At 24.4% G+C, this 17,531-nt stretch overlaps 1 protein-coding gene across 1 annotated transcript in view; it reads right to left on the bottom strand.

Moving 5' to 3' along the window:
• Window positions 1–17,531, bottom strand: part of LOC111674660 (zinc finger protein chinmo) — a 90,306-nt gene that overhangs the window by 8,031 nt on the left and 64,744 nt on the right. The window contains 1 exon segment of the mRNA XM_046945281.1: window positions 8,202–8,966. Within this exon segment, the coding sequence (XP_046801237.1) occupies window positions 8,202–8,319 (118 nt within the window). The 5' untranslated portion in view covers window positions 8,320–8,966.

Here is a 17,531-nt window from a genome sequence, read left to right as displayed (position 1 = left end):
ATTAACCAAAACAAAAAAGAACAACAACAACAACAATCAAGAATTTGTTAATTCATTTCATTTTGCAGTCGCAGCAAACGTCATTTTTATTAAGAAATAACAAGAAGAAGAAGAGAAGTAGCAATAGAATTAGCAACAACAAAAAATGTAAACATTATGCCGAAATTCTACGAATGTGCAAAAAATACATTCAAAACAAAACTCACTGTATCTCGCTCATACCCAAATCGCACTCACTTATCATTCGTTTAAATTTTGTTTGTGCAAAATTTAAATGTGAATATGAATGTCAACAGCAACAACAACAACAATATCTAGTTCTTTTTGATTTGTTTTTGTTGTATTTCTATATATTTATTATTTTTATTGCGTTTTTTTTTTCTTGGTTTTTGTTATTATTCCTAAGCATTTCCGCATTAAATGCAAGAAAGAGTAAAAATAATAATGTTAGATTGAGGGAGTGTTTTAAAATGGAAGAGACAGAGAGAGTTTTTTTATGATTATTTACTGCTTGTTTTTTACACGTTTTTATTTTAATTTAAAAAAAAAACCGTTAAAAATTTAGAAATTGTTTTGTTTTATTGCTGACTAAATATTAAACGAGTTTTTATTTTAATAAAAAAAAAAAAAAACAAATACAAAACTAAAAAATATTGATGGGTCCGAGATCAATCACTAAAAGTAATAAAATTTTTGCAGTTCTCTAGAAAAATTTTCAAATAAAAGGGAAATTTAAAAAAATTGCAAAAATTATAAAGAACTTTCAAAATCTATTACAAGTAAAATTTTCAAATGTAAGAAAAATTAAAAAAAAAACTAAAATTTCCATTAAGGGGATATTTTGAAAAGTAAGGGAAATTTTTAAAATTTTATTAAAATTGGATTTACTATTGCAAATTATGTTTAAAAATTAAACAAGCTTAGAAAAATCATGTTTAAGTTAAATTTCTTTAAAGGGGAAATTTTTTAATATAAGGAAAATTTAAACAATTTTGCAAATATTTATTTAATCTTACATATTGTGTTTAAAAATATATAAAACTATATTTTTAGCATACAGAAAAAATTTCCCTTAAAGGGAAATTTTTAATTGTTTAGGAAATTTCTAAAATGAAAACAAAATTCGATGTACTGTTGCAATCTATGTTTAAAATTAAATAAAAACTAGAAAAATCTTTACTAACTAAAATTTCCTTTTTAGGGAAATTTTTAAATTTAAGGGAAATTTATAAATATAAACAAAATTTTCAATATTATGACGTATTATATTCAAAAATTGAAAAAGCTTCGAAAAATCTTGCTCCAATAAAATTTCCCTTAAAGGGAAATTTTCAAAATTCAAAAGAAATTTAAAAAATTTAGCAAATTTTTATTAACTTGAATAATATTTATATAAAAATATATAAAACATGAAAAAATCTCATATAGAAAAAATTTCCCTTAAAGGGAAATTTTCCAAAAAAAAAAGAAATTTCCAAAATGATTACACAGTTTTTTAAATAATGCAAATTATGTTTGAAAATATGATAAAAAAATTGGAAAAATCTTATATAACTAAAATTTCCCTTAAGGGGAACTTTTTAAATTAAAGGGAAATTTCTCCAATAAAGGTAAATTTGTATTTTCTAAGTCATATTAAGTTAGAAAATAAAAAAAAATAGAAAAATTACATATAAATAAAATTTCCCTTTTAAGGGATTTTTTTAATACTTTAAGAAATTAACATAAATTTATATTTATTATGAAACAATTCGTTAAAAAGTTTAAACTAAGAAAAACATTCACCCCTATCGCCAATAGAAGTGAAAATTTTGTTCCTTTGAATTTTCATTTCCCTCGAAGGGAAAATTGCTATCGTCAACTTGTTGTGAACAATTCATTCACAATAGTTGATTTTGTATGGAACAGCTGTTCAATGTTTACAAAATTTCATCAACAAATTTCACAACAGGGAAATTTTTTTCACGACAAAAAACTGAACGAAAAAAGTGAAAAGTATTTAAAGAAGTTACGCCAATAACTATAAAACTATGGAAATTTTGAAATAATCCAGTTTGTTTTCAAATTTACCGTTATGCCATTTGTTGATAGCTTTTAAATATTAATATAAAATAAAAAATAAGTTTTTCACTAAAAAAAACTGAAAAGGTTTTAGAAAGACAATGCACAAACATCGTTAGCACAAGCTTACACAAACCCCAACCCTTTAACAGCTAATGGTCCACCAATAAAAAATATGAATATTTAAAAAAAATCTTAAAATTCTGGATGTATGACCATTTTATTTATATTAAAATCTACATAAAGGCATGAGAAGTTATTGTAAGTCTGGCGTATGTTAAAACAATGAATTGGGGGGAGAAAAAAAAGGAAAAACATGTCTGCCCGGAACCAAAAAATTTACGGAAATACAGGAGTTTTACTTTTTTTGCTTTAATAAAATAATATTGTTTGAAAATAACAGCAAAAAAAATATCGATTTAAAGTTGCAAACAAGAAAACAAAAAAAAAAAAAAAAAAATGATGCGTAGAAAAACGCGACTAAAAAAGTATTAAGAAGTTTTTGTGCCCACTGCTGGGTGAATATGAAGTGTTTACCCAATTTTTTTCTATAAATGGGAAACGTTGTGTACGGTTATTTTGGCCAAGAGCCAGTAGAGCTGGCAAAAAAAAGAAGGATAATAGAATTGAAATCCTGGCCGTTCTATATGAATTACAATATCATAACAAACAGACAAACATGAACAGAAAAAAATATGCAATATTTTTGTTAAAAGAAATATGTATATATGTGTGTGTGTTTACGTATAATAAAAAATCTATTTGCTGAAAGTCGTTGGTATGATTATTTGTATTTATGTAGCCATACATCATCAAATGTACAACAGCAAGTGATATCTAAGGTAACACACGCATTACGAAGCATTTCTCGTTTTTTTCTTTCGTTCATTTTCATTCAAAATTCAAAAGTTGGCAGTTTTATGAAGCATATTTTGAGGAGTATTGAAAAAACAACAATGATAACAACCTTATACATATGAAACTTCTCTATGAGAGGAGGTTGGGTTTAAAATTAGCCTGACAAGATAAAAGGAAAATTTTGAAACTACAGCCTAAATGTATGCTTTAAATAATACCAGTTAAACTTAAGTTTAAGCACCAAATAGTAGGCAACATATATGATAACACCCGTAATATATGAAACTTCTCTATGAGAGGAGGATGGGTTTAAAACTAACCTGACAGGATAAAAGGAAAATTTTAAAACTACAGCCTAAATATATGCTTTTAATCATATTAGTTAAATTTAAGTTAAGCACCTACAAGTAGGCAATAAACTTAAATTGAAATATTTTTCATAAATTTTCAATTAAATGAATTACGAATTGAGTTCTTCTCACCAGCCTTAAAGTTTGCTTTAAACAATGGTATTTTAAAATAATAAATTCCTATAAAATATTCAATACACCTTAAGCTTTACTCTAACCTTCAAAATAAAACCAAAAAATGTTGCTCCTTGGCAAAAAAAAAATGGTCACTAACAACACCACAATACACAACAGAAAAAAATTCATATTCATATTTGTTGGAATCAATCAACAAAAAAGTACTATTTTTGATTAAAATTTGTTACCCACCAACAAATAACAACAATCACATATAAATACAAATTTTCTAAAAAAAGGACTTCCCCCCTTGAAAATCCTTTTAATAAATCCAGGAATAAAGCTAAAAAAAAGTAGTATGTTGGTATTACTTACTCTCCCTTTTAACTATTTGTCAACACACACATGTTTGTAAAACAGTGAAAAATATAAATTTAAATTATTATTTTTTTTTTGAAGAGACAAATTGTGGTTTTTAATATTCCTATAAAAAAACAAAAACAAAACAAATCAAATGTATTCATAACGTTGTCATCTATATATTTGTTTGATGCTCATGATGCTTATGGTGATGTCCTGCTTCAGTAGGCTTCCTTTTGATTTAAGCCAGCAATGAAGCGTTAACCAAAAAGGGAGCTTCAAAGCTGCTACTGCTGCATTTCTAGTAGCAGGGTGTTGAAAAATAAAACATTCATATTTGCTTTTAGATTAATATATATATATTTTTTTGGGGGGAATTTAAAATATCATATGTGTTTGTCCTGCATTGACAGTTGTTTTTTTTTTTTAAGAAAACAAGTATGATTTTTGAAAATCTCATTGTAATGAAAGTGTAATTTTGGTTTTGTTTGTTGTTAATTTGTTGTTTTATCATATGATTTGCTAGAGGCAATTGTTTATATGTTGGTATTTGTATTTGTTATAAATTTTTAATAAAGTATTGCATACTTTGTGGTGAATTTAAAGTTAAGGAAGTTGTGGGGATTTTAAGGCGTTAGAATTGAAATTTAAAGATATTTAAGGAGTAAAAAATTTGTTTAATTGTAAAGAAAATGAAGAAATCTTTAATATTAAAATTCTTATTTATAAACATTTATCAAAGGCTTGTAGTACAAATATTGTAGGAAAAACTGTTTTATAAACCTCTAAGAAAAGTTTATAAATAAGGCAGTAAGAATAACAGATGAATTTTTAGCATTTATACGTCTAGCTAGAGGCAATTGTTTATATCTTGGTAATATTTTTTTATGTATTTTAAAAAAAGTATTGCGTACTTTGAGGTGAATGTAAACTTTAGAATATTGAGTAGACTTTAAGGCGTTAGAATTGAAATTTAAAGATATTTAAGGCATAAAATATTAGTATAAATTGTTTGAAAAACACCTAATACTCTTTCTCAAATTATTAATCGATATAGATTATTATGATCTTGACAAAACTCTGAAAAAAACTATAAGCTTTATTCACATTATAAAGCCTGAAAGTTAGGTTTTTCTTTTATTTTACGACAAAAACATCAACAAACAATATCATATCAAATATAAAAGAGATACAAGGGAAAAGTTAGTTTGGAAGGAGGATGAACCTAATCAACTAACTAACTTTCGGCGAAAAAAATGAGAAAATAACAAAGAACTGGTTGTCGACTGGCGATTGTTGATGGCCCTTTACTAGAGTCTTTGGGTAGAAACGAATTTACGAACTCCGTATTAGTACAACACTACAAACTTGTCTATGGTGAAACATGGGAAGATGACAAAGCACTAGTTACCAACTGGCTTAGATATCTGAAAAACCATTTGTGTACTTTGTTCTCTGGATTGAAAATTTCCTAACCTATGTTACAATATGCCAATTATTTGCTCGTAAGTTATTTCTTAAGCATATGTTAATTGGAGACAATTTTAGGAGGTTTTTCTTTATTAATTTTGAAGCAGATTTTTTTTCAAACTTTTTCTTAAATGACTAATATATTTATTTACATATATTTAAAGCACATTTTATTACTAATAATATGACATATGATTTATCAAAATCGGTTAAAAATTACCGAAGTTATACAAGTTTATGTAAAGGTTATCCATATTTAAAGGAAACTGTTTAATTGTTCTGTACTTTTGCATGACATATTTTTAGGTGGCACTTTAATAATAAGATAATTTTAAAGCACTTTTAAAGAACATATTGTAACGAATAAATATATGACTTATTAAAATTTATTAAAAATTGCCGAAGTTATACAAGTTTATGTAAAGGATACCAAATAATTTTCAAACGTTCATTTTTAAAGAAAACTGTTAAATTGTTCGGTATTTTTGCATAGCATATTTTTAGGAGGCACTATAATTAAAAGGTAATTTTAAAGTACATCATGTTACGAATAAAATGATATGTCATTTATTCAAGTTCATGTAAAAGTTATCAAAATATTTGACACGTCCATATTTATAGGCAAATATGCTCTGTTTTTTTCAATATTATATTTTTAGGAGGCGTTAGATTTATTTTATACAATTATTTGATTGTATGTAACATACATTTTGAAAGAAAATGGCTTGATTTTCTCTTATAATTCATAGTATACTTTTAGGAGTCATAATAGTATAATTTTAGGAGCTAATATTAAAATTGTAGATAAATTTGACGACTTTAAAGTTGACTAAGTTCTACAGTTTTCTTCACGATTTGCATTCACAACGAACAATTTTTTTAAAATAAATTTATAAAAATTTAAAATTTTAAGGAAAATTTTTTATAAATTTCCATGAACTACATTCATGTCCTTGGTAAATTAACTTAAAATCTTAGGAAGTTTATTTTTAAATAATTTTATTAGATTACTGTGATATCCTTAAAGCCTCTATGTATGTCAAAGAACATGAGTTATGAATCTTTTAACAAACGTTTCTTATACTAATGACTGTTTATTATTAAGTTAACAATGTAGACGTGATTTTCCTATTTTTTCTCTTTTTTTTGCTTAACATTCTACAACATAATTCATTTACTGAAAAATCCTTGTTAAAGTATGTTTATGTTTTTTTTTCTTGTACACTTTTTCAGTTTAATCAATATTGTTTTTTTTTTTTTGCTTGTTTGTGCCTTTAAGACAATATTTCTATACATAAATCTAAATGTTTGTCTGTCTGTCCATAAGTTTGTCACATTGTCTGTCTGTGGGGTTAAATTATTTGTTGTTGTTTTTTTGTTTGTTTTGTTTATTTTGATTTTCTTACTTTAGAACGTGTTTTCTTCAATGATTTAAAGAGAAAATCGTCCTTTTCTGTTTTTTTTCTACTCTTCTTCAGTTTTATTATCATTTTTATGAGGTTTTTATTAAATTGAAGATGTAATAAAAAAAATATTTTGTGTTTTGTATATGTATGTATGTAGGTTGTAAATATCACACTGTATGTGTTTGAAGTTATGTTTTTACATATTAAATTTTCTATATAAATATGTTTTAAAAGGTTATAAATATTTGTTGTATTAGAATATTTTTTTTTATGTGTAAAAAAAACGTTAAAATTATCTTAGGTCAGGTTTTTCTTAAGAGTTTTTTTTTCTTGTTTAAAGATTTAATTTAAACATTTTTACGGTGTAAACAGCTTTAAAGGAAAGTAAATTTAAACAGAACTGGTTACTTGATGGATGAATTAGAACTGATGCAGTGACTGTAGTCTTTTTCAACTAAGTTGTACACAGGGACGTTTTAAATTTACACACATTGACATCAAAGTGTTTATAATTATCAATAACATCCGTTGTTAAAGTTTGTACGCGTAGATCTCAAATCAACAACAAAAATATGAAAATAAGACACAACGTTATCAAATGAATAAAACAATAAAAATGTTTTACCAAAATGACAAATTTATGTTGTTAAACATTGCCTTGTTGAAATAACAACAATACGTTGTCGAATTCACAACAATGCATTGTCAAAATGACACCAAGCGTAATCGAATAGTGTTGTCATAGAGAACTTTGAGTTGTTGTCGAATTTACAACGATGCATTGCCATTATGACACAAAGCGTAATCGAAATGAAAACAATGCGTTGTTGAAATAACGATACGCTAACAAAATTACAACGTTGGTTGTCAAAATGATAACTGGGTGTTATTTAATTTGTATACACATGCGTTGTCTTATTGTTAATAAACGTGTTCACTTTTCACAACGGATTGTATCAATTCCGGTACTTTTCTAACAGTTTTTTCTGTGAAGTGTATTTAAAACTTTGGTTGGAAGCTTTATGACTTATTTAAATAAGCTTCGCTTAATATAGGATTCGCTGTCGGGACAAATATATGCTTCTCAATACTATTCGGCGGTCCACACTAGGAAACTTTGTTTGGGAAACTTTTGATTTTACGTGAAAGAAAGAGAAAGAATATCATTCATCTCTCTCGCGGTACGGAGTTTCCCGTGCTCGGAAACTTCTTTTGTTTTGTTATTCTTCTCATTCGTACAAAATCAAATCAATGCAATTAAAACGTAGTTTCTAAAACAAAAGTTTCGGTGTGTAGACATTAAGAGAATTAAGAAAAAGTTTCTCAACCAAATTCTCTTAGTGTGGACCCAGGTCTATGCAAAATAAAAAGCTCATGAGCTTAATCAATTTCAACTGGAAACTTTTTTGTATATTAATTATAAACAGAACTAGTTACAAGATTGTAACTTTGGGGCAGCTGCAGTAATGTATTTTATTTGAACTTAAAACTTTAATCTCAACCTTTACTACAGAAAGCTTTAAAGCTTTTTTTTTATTAAGCAAATAAGATCTTTAGTAAATAAATTATCATCACTTACCATCACATGACAATGTTACATCTGCTAATAAATCGGATTTGAATAGATTTGAGAATGTTATGGCCAAATTTGATGAATACGAGTTCCATTTTAAACAAAACTGTTGTTGAGGATCCATGTTGATTTATTGACGAAAATAATTAAAGCCAAAAAAAACAAAATATTGAATCCAAAATGTGATGTTGTTGCTTTTGAAAATACAGCCAAATTGATAATTCTTCTAGTTCTTCTGTTTTAAAAAATTTTGAATATTTTTCTTGTTTGCAAAAAAATTGTGATAAATTTTAATTGAATTTTTTTATTTGTTTAATGCTGATGATATTTTTGCTTTTTTCTAAATTGGGATTATTTGTTGTTGTTGTGGTAAACGTTAGAGCCAAACCATAAATTTTGAATTTTTCTTATATGATGAATTTTTCGTCTTTTTCTTAAACAGCGACAGTTTTTCGTTAGTTTTTTCCACAATGTTAATGCTGCTGATTTTCGTTGTTGTTGTTGTTGCTGTAGCGCTGTGGTCGTCGTCTGTAAGAGATTTTCTCGATAATAAGAATGATGCTGATGCCAAACCGAAATTTTTTGAATTTTTATAATCCCAATTAAATGCGTTTTTAGCATTTATTTTTTATAATTTGTTGTTGTGTTTGTAAAAATGAATCCTGTTATTTTGTTGTATCCCAAAATAAAAAAAATCGTTGAAATACAGGAAATTATTTACGATGTTTGTTTGTTTTTCTTTGAATTTTCAAATTTATGAAGCGTTAAGTGCTGCAATGAAATTGAGAAAAAAATAAATTTTATAAGAATAAGATTTCAATGCACAGCTAGTTAAGAAGAAAATTTATTTAAATATAAAATGAATTTACATTTTTTTTATTTTTATATTGATAAAATTATGACATTTATGTTTAAAAAATAAAGTGGTTTCAAATTACATTTCTTGAAAAAAAAAAAATAACAACATGTTTGCTTTGCTAAAAAAATTGTATAAATTTAAAGTGCAGTGGAGAAAAATAATCAGTTTTTCCAGGAATTTTAAAACAAATTTGTAGGATATATGAGTAAAAAAGCAATAAGGACAAACTAAGGCACGCATATATCAAATAAATTTAAAGATTTTTTAAAATTTTATTAAGCTAAACATATACTTTGTTTATGCTTAACAAAATATTGTTGAGACAACAAATAATTTTATACATTATACATGTTGTTGTGGCAAACAAACTTTTGTTTATAAAATTACTTTAAATGCAGTTGGCATTATTAAAGCCTTCAAAAATACAATAACTTAAACTAAACCATACTAATGATACAAATTTTATAACACACAATCAATCTGCATTTTTATTCCTCTGAAATAAAAAAAATGTTTAAATGTTTGTAGGCGTTATATAACGGTACTTTAAATGCTACCCGGTATATAAATATTTAAAAGGAACCCACCTTATTTTTTGTTTTCCTAACAAATCCTTAAAAAAATGTTTTAAACATCAAACACAACCATCAAAAAGAATGGCCCAGGAAAAATAGAAACCCTTAAGGCGTTCGTTTTTTTTTCATCATTTTTGTTTGTCTCTAAATCGAAAGAATGTCTGTTTGAAAATGAAATTCTTAAGAATTGAAAAAAGAGAACAATAAAAAAAATAAACCGTTTTGCTGTTAAATACAAATAAAGCAACAACAACAACTTTTTTAAGAAATAAAGTCAATATCAAAATAAATGCATATTGAATAACAAATACATACATATGTATAAAGGAAGAGTAACCCAGCAAAACATTTTATTTAAAAATAAAACAAATTTTTATATTTTTTTTTATAAAATTTAGAACATTTATTTAACTGTAAATAAATTTAACCTTTATTTAACGATTTTGAAGGAATAACACCTTTTTTTGTCAGTAACAGGTTTAACTTTTTGTATTGTGAAAATAATCACATTTCGATTTTTTGTGCAAAGAGGTAACAACACTAAATTTAATATAAAATCGATATTTATTTATGGATTTTAAAGAATTATATTTCATTTTATTTGCAACACTTTAAGCTTTCTAAAACTTATAAAAGAATTTAATTTTTTGCAGTTTTCAATTTTTTATGAATTTTCGAAAATGAATATTTTTTTAAAGAAAAACTTCTTAACTTAACAAAATTAAAATGTAAATAAAATCCAATTTATTTATACATTTAAAAAAAATTGCTGTCATTTTATTTGTTACAAAATAAGCTTTCAGGACTAAGAACATAATAGTAATTTTTTACTGTTTTCGGTTTTTAAAGAATTTTTTGAAAATCAAATATTTTTTAATTTTAATTTTTTTTAAAAGGTGTTAAAATTTAATTGTAAATAAAATTTAAAATTATTTATGGATTTTGAAGAATTCATTCATTCTATTTGCAACAGTTTAAGCTTTCTAAACGTTATAAATTAATTAAATTTCCTGAAGTTTTTGATCTTTAATGAATTTTTGAAAATTAATATTTTTTAAAGAAAAATTTAATAAAGTAACAAATTTGAATTGTGAATAAAATTAAAATTTATTTATCGATTTTGAAAAAATTTGCCTCATTTTATTTGTTACAAAATAAGCTTTGAGATCTGGGAAATAAATTTTATTTTTTACTGCTTTCGATTTTTAAGGAATTTTTTAAAAATTAAAAATTTTTTAATTTTGCATTTTTTTTTCATAATCAGATATAAACACATAATTGTAAATGAACTTGATTTAAATTCTTTAAAAATATGCTACAGTCACTTAATATCGATTCATGACATTATTTGCAACAAAATTTATGTCAATTTATTTGTAACCTATAAAGTTTTAAAGTCTACGTTTGCCGGGTTAAATTCCTTTTCGTATGCAACAGTTTTGAAAAGACTAACAAAAAAATATAAAAGTATTTATTTTCATTTAATGTGTAAGTGACTAACTTTGATTTTTATAGATTCAATGAATTTAAAGATTTGTTTTATTTTTCAGATTTTTATTTGATCAAAAAAATGTATTTCTTTTTCTAACGATTAAACAAATTCGCGGAAACCCCAAAAAACGCATTCACACACAATCATCTTGCTACAAGTTAAGAAATTAAATGCTCTTTACTTAATAAAAAACAAAAAAAAAATGAGAACAAAAATTGCAAAACTAACGAAATTTTGAAATATTAGCAACAACAAGAGGGAATACAAAAAAAAAAGAGAAGAGACAAAAAATCACCTGCAGTTTCTAAGAAATAAGGCCAAGAAATCAAACTTAAAAGACAAAAACACATACAGAAACAAAACAAAAATCAAGGTTACTAGGAGCAACACACACACATTAAGAACCTGGGTGAATAACAACAACAACTACTACTACAATTCCTTTCAAAGTTTAACTTATGTACTCTAAACTTGTATGATGCATTTGCTTTAATATTCTTTTGCTCTTTGGCTACAGTTTGATTTTCTTTGGTCTTCAGCTTGTTGTTTATTGGTTAAAATGTTTCTGTTTTTTTCATTCAAGGTTAAGTCGGCAAAGTATTTTTGATTTGATTTAGTTTAAGTTGTGTATTTTAAAATTCCTGGAATTAAATTGTATACCTTAGAAGAAGTTTGCAAAAAAAAGCTACATATTCTTGAGGTTTTTTTTTTAATGAAATGGAGATTTTTTTCTCCCTCCTTGCTGTTTTATATAGTTGTGTGGTACTTGTCTTCATTGGACTGCATTTAAACTGTTTCAATTTTTTTTTTTTTTCAGCAGAAAAAAATTTATTTATTTTTTTTTTTAGAGCAGCAACAAATAGGGAACAAACAATATTATTGCTTAAATATAAAATTACCACAAAAATGCACACACATGATAATGAGATAATGATTATGATGGTGATGACGACAAAGACAGTATATGAATCAGTAACGCCACTTAAGCAAAAAAAAGTTTCTAATAAGCTCCCCCATTTTGGAAGAAAATGTATGTAGGAAGTTTTACATAAACTAAATAGAAAGCAACAAACTTGGGCATTTATCAAGCTCCCAGTAAAAACTTGCATTAAACTTTGAGGGGCTAAAATTTACTTACATAATGCTATTATGTAAGTCATTATTTTAACACGATGAAGTCATTGGAGGTAAGTACTTAATATATAAAGTTATAAGAAAAAGTTATTATAAAAAAGCGAATAAAAAAGAGAACTAATGAACTAGAAAGTACTTAAATAACACATTATTATTAAGATCTAATATGACTACTTCTAGGTAATCCAGATGGTAATAATAAATAATTATAATTAAAAATTATCACAACTAGTTTTTGCTGGGCTAATTCTAAACCATTATGTGTTTACTTAACAATTAATAAAATCCCTATTTATAAAATGATTTTAATGAAATAAATTTAATTTTATTAACAACATGTTAACCTTAAAATATAATAGAATTCTAAACTAATTTACATTTTTTACGATTTTTTCAAAAATCAATCAAAATCAAACTTATGCATTTTTGCTAATTTTTGCCATCAGTAAATTCTTAATAAAATCTTAATTTATTGTTTGATTTTAATAACAGATAGCTCATTTTATTTGTAACCTATTTGGGTTTATATTCTAAAAATATAGTCACTCTATTTGTAATTTAAAATTTTTGATGATTTTTTATAAAACAAAATTTGTTGAATTTTTCACTTTTTTTAAAATAAAATATTTTTACTTAATTTTAAATAAAATCCTAATTTAAGCAATAATTTTGACAGTTAAAAGCTCATTTTATTCGCATCCTATGTAGAGTTATTTCCTTTAAAATTTTGTTACACTTTTGGTCCTTTTCGGTTTTTAAAGAATTTTTAAAAATTAAAAATTTTAAATTTTTTCCCCTTTCGTTTAATGAGATGTCTTCACTTAAATTTGAATAAAATCTTTATTTATGCATAGATTTAAATAAGTTATAGCTGATTTTATTAACACCTTATGTAAGCTCATATCCTGAAAATATTATTACACTTCTAATCCTTTTAAGTTTTTTTTAAAAATTTTTAAAAATATAATTTTTTTTCACTTAATGTAAAATATGATATCTTCACTTAATTCTTAATAAAATCCTTAGTAATACTCCGATTTGTGAAAAGTATAGCTTATTTTATTTGTAACCTCTTTAAGCATATATCCTGCAAATATTATCTTACTATAGGTCCTTTAAGGTTTTTAAAGAATTTTTAAAAAATTTAAAACTTTTTTAATTAAAATAAGGATTCTTCATTAAATTCTTAATAAAATTCTTATTAATACTCCGATTTTAAAAATGTATAGCTCATTTTATTTGTAACCTTTTTAGGCATATATCCTGAAAATATTGTCTTACTCTGGGTCCTTTAGGATTTTTTAAGAATTTTTTAGATTTTTTAAGAATTTTTTTAAATAAAAAATTTTTAAAAATTGGCCCTTTAAATGAGATGTCATCACTTAATTCTAAATAAAATCCTTATTTAAGCACAAATTTAAATGGTTTAAAGCTCATTATATGTGTATCCTTTTAAGGCTAATATCCTAAAAATATTATTGCATTCTTAGTCCTTTTAGATTTTTTAAATAATTTTTTAAAATTTGAAAAATTTGCCACCTTAAATGATATGTCATCACTTAATTCTAAATAAAATTCTTATTTAAGTAACAATTTTAATAGTTTATAGCTCATTTTATTTGCATCCTTTTTAGGCTTGTATCCTAAAAATATAATTACACTCTTGGTCCTTTTAGATTTTAAAAATTTTTTTTTTTAAATTAAAAATTTGCCCCTAAAATGAGATGTCTTTACTTGATTCTGAATAAAATCCTTATTTAAGCACAAATTTAAATAGTTTAAAGCTCATTTTATGTATATCCTTCTTAGGCTGAAAACCTGCAAATATCATTACATTCTTAATCCTTTTAGATTTTATTAAGGATTTTTAAAATTAAAAATTTAAAAAATTTTCACTTAACCTTAAATAAGATATAATTAATTAAGTCTGAATAAAATCTTTATTTAAGCAACGATTGTAATAAGTTATAGCTTATTTAATTTGAAACCTATTTAGGAAAATATCCTTAAAATATAATTTCCATATTGATAATTTTTGATTTTAAATAAATTTTTGAAATAAAAAGTTTTCAAATATTCGCTACCACAATGAGGTATTATGGTAAATAAAATTGTCATGTATTTATAAATTGCTTAAGAAATATGTGTTATTTAAATTGAAACATGTATTGTTTAACATCCTTAAAATATTGTAAAATTATTCTTCTTTATAGATTTTTTTATATAAATTTAAAAAAAAATTAAATTTCTTTCATTTTAAAATTTTAGTCAAAAATTATTGATAAATTTTAAGAAAACTAATAAAAATAGAATTCTTTAAAGCAATATAAGAAAGTAACAACACGTTTCTATATGAACCCAATCCATTTCATTTATTTGTCACATTATTTCCATTTATTTTCACTATTTGCCATCACGTTTAATATTTGTTATTCTTTAAAAAATGTTCCATATTACTTTAGATATTTTATTGTAATGTAATATTTTTAAGAAACTATAAATTCTTATTAATATATATATATTTTTTTCACTATACTTATTAATAATAATCACAAAACACAATGCACTATTATCGGTGAGATACCAATGTTAACTGTTTGCAAATATCTTAATAAAAACAATAGATACCTTTTTGTATTTATCGAAACAATTATGACATTTTTGTAATAAAAATTTCATAAATATTATCCTCCATATAGTCAGTTGAAAATTATTATAACATCTTTTATTGTTTACAGGATAAATACAAAGAAATGTAAAATACAATACATTCATACTTGCTCTCATTGTTTACAATATTATATGATCAATTTGCAATAATAATAGTGGTGTAATGCGGAAACAGTAAACTCACCATAGAAAGGAACTATTTGCAACTCTTAAGCTTTTTTGTTTGAAATCAAAACTTTAAATGTTTAGGACAAAACAAAAAGTTTCAGAAATGGAACTAAATGTATTATCTTTATCACTTTTTCTAGCTTTTACTGTTAAAATCTATATAGCCACAGCATGATATTTTTAGAATTCCCATACGAGTGAAGTGAAGCATTTATGTTAGTTGCAATAACTGCATAACAAATCAAAACAAATACATGACAGACAAATAATATGATTTTGTTGACAAAACAAATATTGTATAATTTTCGTTAATGCAAAAAATATTGCTGATTTATTTCTTCTTTTCCTTGTATTTTTATAAACTTATGCAATTTTGTCTCAAAACTCCGTTTTTTTTTCATACTCTTGTGGTTTTTTAGCCCAAAACCATATAAGTATATGAATATATGTATATATCCCGCTGATTTAAGCAACATAAGTGATTTATAAATATGTATTTGTGTAAAGAGATTTTTTATTTTTCTAAAAAAAAAAATAAAATACTTATAATAGAAACAACTCATATGGCCGATTATAAAACCGACACAAAGGACAACCAACATCTGTTATATGTGATGAACTATTTGGTTTTGAAATGTATCTCTATTAGACATGACAAATGCAGCAGTTTTGTTAAATTGTAGCGTTATATTTAAACTTGTATTATAAATATATATATTTTTAGTTAAAATTCAAGTGTTATTTAACAGCAAGTTTAACAGCAGGTTATCGTTTTTCTTTGCTTTTTAAATGTTCCTTATGTGCCTATACAAATACATTTTATAACATTTTAAGCTTAAAATAAGAAAAGTTTTGTAATTGAAAGGGAAACTTTCTATGTTACCTGCTGTCTAATTTAAACATTTGATTAAAATGTCAAAAGTTTAAAATTATGAAAAATTCTATTTCTTTTAGTTTAAGTCGTTTAGGTTATGTCAGTCTGTATGTTTATTGACATGCACTTTCTAAAGACTTCAGATATTTTCGGGATCCAAATTTTTAATAATTTATGAGACATGCTGTCGAAAAGTTGCTTAATTTCGGGAGGGTTAGTTGTTATTGTTGTAGTGTGGTAGATCGGAGGTGTTACTGGTTAAAGAGGGCACAACAGGATTTCTTCGGACTTGAACTTTGAACAAACTAAATAACTAACTAACTAACTAACTAACTAACTTACTAATTAATTAACTAACTAACTAACGAACTAATTAAATAATTAATATATTGATCTATCTATCTATCTATCTATCTATCTATCTATCTATCTATCTATCTATCTATCTATCTATCTATCTATCTATCTATCTATCTATCTATCTATCTATCTATCTATCTATCTATCTATCTATCTATCTATCTATCTATCTATCTATCTATCTATCTATCTATCTATCTATCTATCTATCTATCTATCTATCTATCTATCTATCTATCTATCTATCTATCTATCTATCTATCTATCTATCCAATCCAATCCAATTAAACTTTTCAAAGAGTTCACATTTTTGATGCTGTCCTTAATAAGAAGTCTATTTAAAGGTGTTTTAATATCAAAAGATACAGAGACATATGTGTAATGATATAAGTAACAAAATTTAAATAAATTTATACAAAACAACAAACATAATAATTGCAAAATTTAATAATAATTATTTTACTATAAATTGACAAAAATAAAGTTTAATTTGCTATTAAATATTTAATTACTGTCTGCTGACAGCTATTTAAGATTTGCACATTAATGTATAACAAAAAGTAAATAATTTTATTAAATATATAAAAACGTTTTCTAATAAACAAACATACCTATTGCTAATAACAACTAAGAAGTCTAAACAACAACTACAACTCAAAAAAACTAATGCATTATAAACACGAGTCAGTAATTCTGTCAAAATAAAAACGCATTAAAAATAATTTCATACACAAATTAACAGACAAAAAAAAAAAAAAAAAGAAAACAAGCTGAAACTATAATAAAAAACAAGGTTAATTATTTTGATAAATATTTTGTTTACTATTTATACGTTGGTTATGCTATTTTTTGACGAAATAGGAAATAGACAAAACTCGAAATAAATAAAGTTAATAAACAAATTGCATTCGAATAATAATAAGAGAGTTTTGATGTCATGTTAAAAGAGGGAGGGAAGGGAATGATTAGAAGAATAGGCTGACAAATACAAAGTTATAAATATCTATGTATGTAATAGATTTTTATATGTAGAACTGTTGTCAACTCTCTCCATCTCTTAATACCAAATAACGATTTCCAAAATTGAATAACAACATACGATTTTTGTAAAATATCATTTTTGTTTTCAATGCTTTAATTATCCGACCAATCACACGATCTTTTGGTAGTTCTTATTATTTTTATTACAATAATTATCAAAATA

The sequence above is a fragment of the Lucilia cuprina genome, chromosome 2, assembly GCF_022045245.1.
Source record: "Lucilia cuprina isolate Lc7/37 chromosome 2, ASM2204524v1, whole genome shotgun sequence".
Lineage (NCBI taxonomy): Eukaryota > Metazoa > Arthropoda > Insecta > Diptera > Calliphoridae > Lucilia > Lucilia cuprina.
This window is presented reverse-complemented; position numbering and strand designations above follow the sequence as displayed.